We start from the raw sequence: 5,890 nt of genomic DNA, 5'->3' as shown, positions 1-5,890 counted from the left end.
ACAACTACTAATACCTATATATATATATATATATATATATATAATATATATATATATATATATATATATTATATTATATATATATATTATATATATATATATATATATATATATATATATATATATATATATATATATATATATATATATATATATATATATATATGTGTGTGTGTGTATATATATATATAAGTATATATTATATATATATATATAAGCTATATGATTGTCGTTTTACATGAATTCGATTATCCCGATTTTAGGCGAATGACGTAGTTATATTCTCTGGATTTGAGAAGCTGGAACAATACATTTTGTATCGTATAAAAGATTGAATTAAAAGTGATATCCAGATTTGGGGAACAATCTAATACATATTTGCGGATTTACACAATGGTTCGGCGAGTCATGGAAGTATTGCTTACATGGAGTATCTATCTAGTGAGGTCTAATTGTTATTGATTACACACACAAGCCACTTTAATCCATAATATATCAGTTCCATTACGTAAGCTTTGAAGGTACTAATCACTACGATCCGTGTGTGGTGAAATTTCTTGGGATTTACTCAATTCCATCCCAATGCAAACCAAAACACAGAAGAACTGACTGGTTATAATTTCTACTAGAATATGATATGAAATTGAAAAGCCAAACTATGTGCATTTGTGACACGATGGTGTGACGGATTATATGTACTCCATTGCACAGCAACTAGAGATACTTACTTCCTCGATGGGTGCCCAGGGGCTGTGGGTGACTTCCGTGTAGTTGCGCTGTGTTTGCAGAGCAGCTGTTTCAAAGAAATGAGCTACGGATGTCAGATATACTGCGATTCTCAATGTATCTATAGAAGTTCTACGATAAAATGAGCCAACCAGTCTGCACCACATCTGATTTGGTACACAGAGCAATGCAACCAAATCCGGCCTGCCGTACGCAACACAACTAGTGTGCCGTTCAATGGAACAAAAGTACGATAGACAAGCCTATATGTGTTTTGCCATATGTTCTACGGACTTGTACAGAAAGAACAGTAGCTTGACGAAAATGGTTAAGTATAAATCCCAATAATACTTTCACAGCTATAACTCAGACTCTAAAGTATACAATTATGGCTCAGTCCCATCCCTCGGTAAACACCTACCAACAAGCGCCGAATCGTGATCGAAGATCAATCGGTTGAGTTTGGTGAGACTGCAGGGGAAGTCTTGGACTACGTGTATGTTATCGTATGGCTCGGGCAGATCGATCTCAGCTGGCGCTTCCAATCCAGCCGCATCTCCCTTTAATGAGATTTTGTGAGCGAGTGCAGGTCAGCAACGAAACTTACAGTCAAAATAATGCCAACTGAAAGAGCCTACACTGAATATAGAGGAGCCCAATTCTTCAAATATTCGCAATTACAGTACCTCTTTATGCTATGCGGAACACCTTTTCAGGATGCAACAGCAGGACGCTATATGCGGATGCAGTGTAAATAGTATGTCTAGTCATGTACACTAATTTTATACTTTTTTACTATCACTGCACATAGATGTGCATCAAACTTTGTGTTTGAAATCACGTGGAGAAAGCAGTCAGTTCGAATAAATTTCTTTTAGGGGTTAAGGGTTTAAGATTTTATTAAAACCCTAAATTCGTGGCGATAGTAACGATCAATCATTCCCGTTCAATTAATGTTGCCTTGTGCACAAAAAATGTACCTAACAAGACTCCTCGTAAATTAACACCTGAACCTCTTGTCGAACCACGGATCATCCATTCATTTTCAACTCATTTAGAACAATATACTGATACGGGCAGGTATTATAAACTATATTCTAGAACCCAGAAACAGAAACATGTATAAAAGCGTCAACAAATACCCGCAAGGCTAAGGTACAAGCGTATACACGCTCCTTTTCGCATCGCTAATTGTACACTACAGTGTTTTGTACCTCATCCTCGCCGCAGAGGTTCGGTCCTGAATCGTCGTCCATAGGTGCAGGAATCAGGCATAACACAACACAGATCCAGCCTTCTTTGTAGCCCTTGGTTTTCAATCTCATGGGCAAGGTACCAGGCTTGGTTAGCTTGAGCCAAAGCTTGACGGGTGTTTTTGAGTCTGGTCGGACCATTCTTAGGGATGCCGCATCGATGGTGTTGTTCTAAAAGTGTTGCATCGATTTTGTGTGAGATGTTGTATTGATACTGTTGAGCTTTTAACCGAACGACTTTTGCTTGCTTCGAAGTTGGTATGAAGTTCAAGGCTTCTTGGGATATGTATTTATAATTAGTCATTAAACTGTGCACGGATTAAGTATGTCCATCTAGTCATGAGAGAGCACGATATAGATGAGATTACTCCCAAGTTGCGATATACTGAATGCCTCAACCACGATGATTAATAACAATACAGAAGAAACATCACAAAGTGCCTATGAACAACTACATAATACTGAACCAAGGTTATCAACAACCAAACAATTTCCATGTCACAAGTGCGTTGAGATATGACTTAGTTGATATGGCGTGTTGCCATTTATGAGACAACAGCACAGGCGCTAGATGTTCAGCAACACTATAGACTTGGCTTTGGCTAACTCTTCAAAAAAGATTATCTAGCCCGCACAATCATCGAGAGATGCCAGCTATTGTGTACACTATGTATTATATCTGCATATGTATATATTCTAATCAGGATTTCTATGGCCCGTTTTCGGGTAGGTTAAACTCTGTGTCCGTAAAAGGACGCACGCCTGATCCTACTACTGCATGAAACACATGAAAGCAAGTATGTAGGTGTACAAGCTACATACCCTCATACAACACGAATGATATACACATGCGTGCTCGACAAAACAAACAAATATCACATACACCAACCCAAGACTAGCATCTATTTATACCTTCTCGTGTGCAACGATTGCCGGTCCTCTAGCAATCTGATCTATTTCACTGTCTTCTGGGACTGCATCTACCTTGGGCACGAATCTGACCGGGAAACTGATCTGTCCGATTTTATGGTCCACCACAACTCCCGCGGCGGCTGGGTGTGGCATTTTGTGGATTTTTAACGGTGTTTCGATCACCAGTGGGGGTAGTGATTAACTGGTAAGACCCTCTGAAACACGTAGTCACCGTCAAAAATAAACCCAAAATAGCAGTAGAATTCTTTCTAGGCTTTCGCTAGCATGTGGTCACTGAGCATGTCACGGGCATCTTGTGCATTCAGACGTGTGGCCAAAGTCTTGAGCTACACGGGTGTGATATAGATGGCTCAGAATACAACAATACTCGGTAGTGGCAACTTACATGTTGTGACGTACACCTTGAATGTCATATTGTCATTGATATCTCGGACATGATCAAACTCAACGGTTTCGTTCCATTTGGGCACTGTGCTGCTACCGCTGCCGTGACTGGAGCTTTCGCCGACGTGTTTGGTCTTGATTTTCTTCTCATAGTTCTTGCCATCCAAATTACTTGATACGGACACTGACACGCGCGGCTTGTGTCCGGAAGGCCAGGCAGGTAGATCCTGTAGTCGCGACGGAGACAGAGTGTTAGTCACGAGTGAATCAAAGGTGTGCATTCGAAAAGCAAAGCCTGTGTACCCACACCACAGGGGATGCACTAGCTTCTACATGCGTGTATAAACTCGGTGCAGAACTTTGCATTTATCACCACACATTCACAACCATAAACAGAGTGTAAGTTATCGGCCGAGCGAATATACCTTAGCCTCAAGGATTGTGGCTCGAACCTTGTACCCATCCGCGACTGCCCAAATGGGTGTGAACTCGGGCATATCTTCGTTCTGTTTAGTGTCGGTCATAGTCATCGCAAGCGACGCCGCGGTAGACGGGGCGATCAAGTTGACAGCGCGCGTGGGTGTATGAGAGAGTCTGTGGTTTTATTGAGGGGGTAGGAGATAAAGTTATAGGGTACAAGGGTTTGGGATTTTAGGGTTTCAGGGTTGTATGTTGTCGGGAAGAAGTTGGGGGGAGATTATGGATATTTAGGCAGTAGTGAGCGTGACACTAAAAGACTGCGCTGGACCCTGAAAGCCTGAACCGCTTGAAACTTGAGACTCACGATTATCTGCGAAGCCTGTGTATCTACTCACCGACCGTCCACAGAACTCAATTGCATGCGTTTTTGAACAACTGAGATTAACGCCAGATTCTGCTACTTCGGTATGTATGGGTACATTTAGTAGTCGCAGATGGCAACTGGGAGATATATACTTCTGGTCTTAACTGTATTTGGTCATGGGCAAAAAAAGAGGCGCTTACTCATGAGTAGTCCTAAGTGATACTATACATATCTGGTATACCCTTTCACTCTTTCCCCCCACAATATATGAACACAGACTACCGATACCATCGATCTAGAGAGTCTCGCATACTTACCTGGCTCCTGCGTTTGACCCTCGTCTCGCGCATTTCCTCTTGCTATCAATGCTCTCCACCAGATTTGAAGGGGCGATGCTGGTAGTTGGCGTCAGAGTGTGTCGGGGCATTGTCAGTTTAACATGTTCGGCACTCATAATAGATGCACTTGAATGATAAATGGCGTAGATATATGTGCACATATCAACGTCAAAATATCTATCACTGTATATACAGTAGCACATAAGAATGGCCTTGATATACAAGTGCTGTCACAGACAATTGGAGGAGAACGCACAGCTGCATCGAAACACTCTCTCAGAGACATCCCTAGCCAGGGATAACAAACCTGGCATTTTATTGTTTATGCAGATGCCGTTTCTTTATCAGGATGGTCTTCAATTGTCCTCACGCTTTTAATACAAAGAAACAGCTCACCAACAGCTTTTCGTATACACACAGCTGGGCCTCAAGTTCGGACAAATCACCAACGGCCTAAACACATTATATATGCATCGCATTATTAGCATCGGCTAGCCACACGCAGCAACCACATTTACCCAAACCATTACATACTGCACGGCTTTCATGCAAACATTTTCTACCCCCTGATCAGATGTACGCATGCTTACCTAGGATTTACCCTAGACTCCTTATTAACAGTTGACGACACGCTGCCGGTGTTAGACGTTGTATGCTGCAAATCGCCTGCCGGGACAAAGTCTTCGAGCGAGCTAGAATCGATCACCACGCTACTAGCAGAATCTTTTCGGTTTCTGTTTGGATATGTGCGATCATTTATATGTGATTATAAGTTCTGATATCTCGACGTATCAGATGTTCCAGAGCAAACTAACACTGAACACCACACTATCAGTAGCTTACTATCAGTTCTTGCTGAGATGTGCGTTGGTAAATGCGTTGGGAACAGCAATGTTGAAGCAGGTGTACAGCTTTTGGCCGTTGTCGGAAAACTTAATTTCAATTTGGACTACACGAACAATTTATTGGCATCAGGTATATCAACAGCCTTTAAACACGTTTACGCACAAGTGCAGTGCTAACAAATAATAATATAAACTCTATGTCTCTCGCTCCATCTGACTACTTGAAAAGAAAGACTTACTTATCGAAATTGACGCTGATCCTCTTCATGGCGTTCTTGATATTCTTGTTCCTCTTGCGAGTAAAGTTCGGGCTCTTGCTGCTTAGAGAATCTGATACAGCAGGAATATTGTGATATTAGGTATGCGTTTGTATCCATGAATTAACCAGTAAATGATCAATCATCTTTGTCAGGAAGTACTTGCGGCGATTGTGATTGATTTCAGCCATATGAGATTATCACTGGCAACCAAGAGTTTATACTCTGGAAATACCCTCAGCCTTCTCATTCAGCCTTCTTATCAGCTCTATCTATCTATGTATATATTCATATATGTATATATGAATATATGAATATATGATATGTATGTATATATGAATATATGATAAAAGGAATACAGGCATTTAAA

General features: G+C 41.0%; 1 protein-coding gene across 2 annotated transcripts in view; it reads right to left on the bottom strand.

The window, feature by feature from the left end:
* The window catches only part of SARC_04705, a gene marked incomplete at both ends in the record, with an annotated part of 10,547 nt that overhangs the window by 1,325 nt on the left and 3,332 nt on the right, over positions 1 to 5,890 (bottom strand). Inside the window, 9 exons of one of the 2 annotated variants that reach the window (XM_014301462.1) lie at positions 729 to 793; positions 1,148 to 1,286; positions 1,941 to 2,150; positions 2,892 to 3,031; positions 3,298 to 3,523; positions 3,722 to 3,890; positions 4,398 to 4,475; positions 5,009 to 5,152; positions 5,503 to 5,593. In XM_014301462.1, the coding sequence (XP_014156937.1) occupies positions 729 to 793; positions 1,148 to 1,286; positions 1,941 to 2,150; positions 2,892 to 3,031; positions 3,298 to 3,523; positions 3,722 to 3,890; positions 4,398 to 4,475; positions 5,009 to 5,152; positions 5,503 to 5,593 (1,262 nt within the window). Of the gene's footprint in view, positions 1 to 728; positions 794 to 1,147; positions 1,287 to 1,758; positions 2,151 to 2,891; positions 3,032 to 3,297; positions 3,524 to 3,721; positions 3,891 to 4,397; positions 4,476 to 5,008; positions 5,153 to 5,502; positions 5,594 to 5,890 lie in introns of those variants that run through there. The other variant, XM_014301461.1, reaches the window with a different exon arrangement.

Source organism: Sphaeroforma arctica, assembly GCF_001186125.1.
Source record: "Sphaeroforma arctica JP610 unplaced genomic scaffold supercont1.274, whole genome shotgun sequence".
Taxonomy (NCBI): domain Eukaryota; class Ichthyosporea; order Ichthyophonida; genus Sphaeroforma; species Sphaeroforma arctica.
Note: the sequence above shows the minus strand (reverse complement) of the source record. Positions and strands in the feature narration are given on the sequence as shown.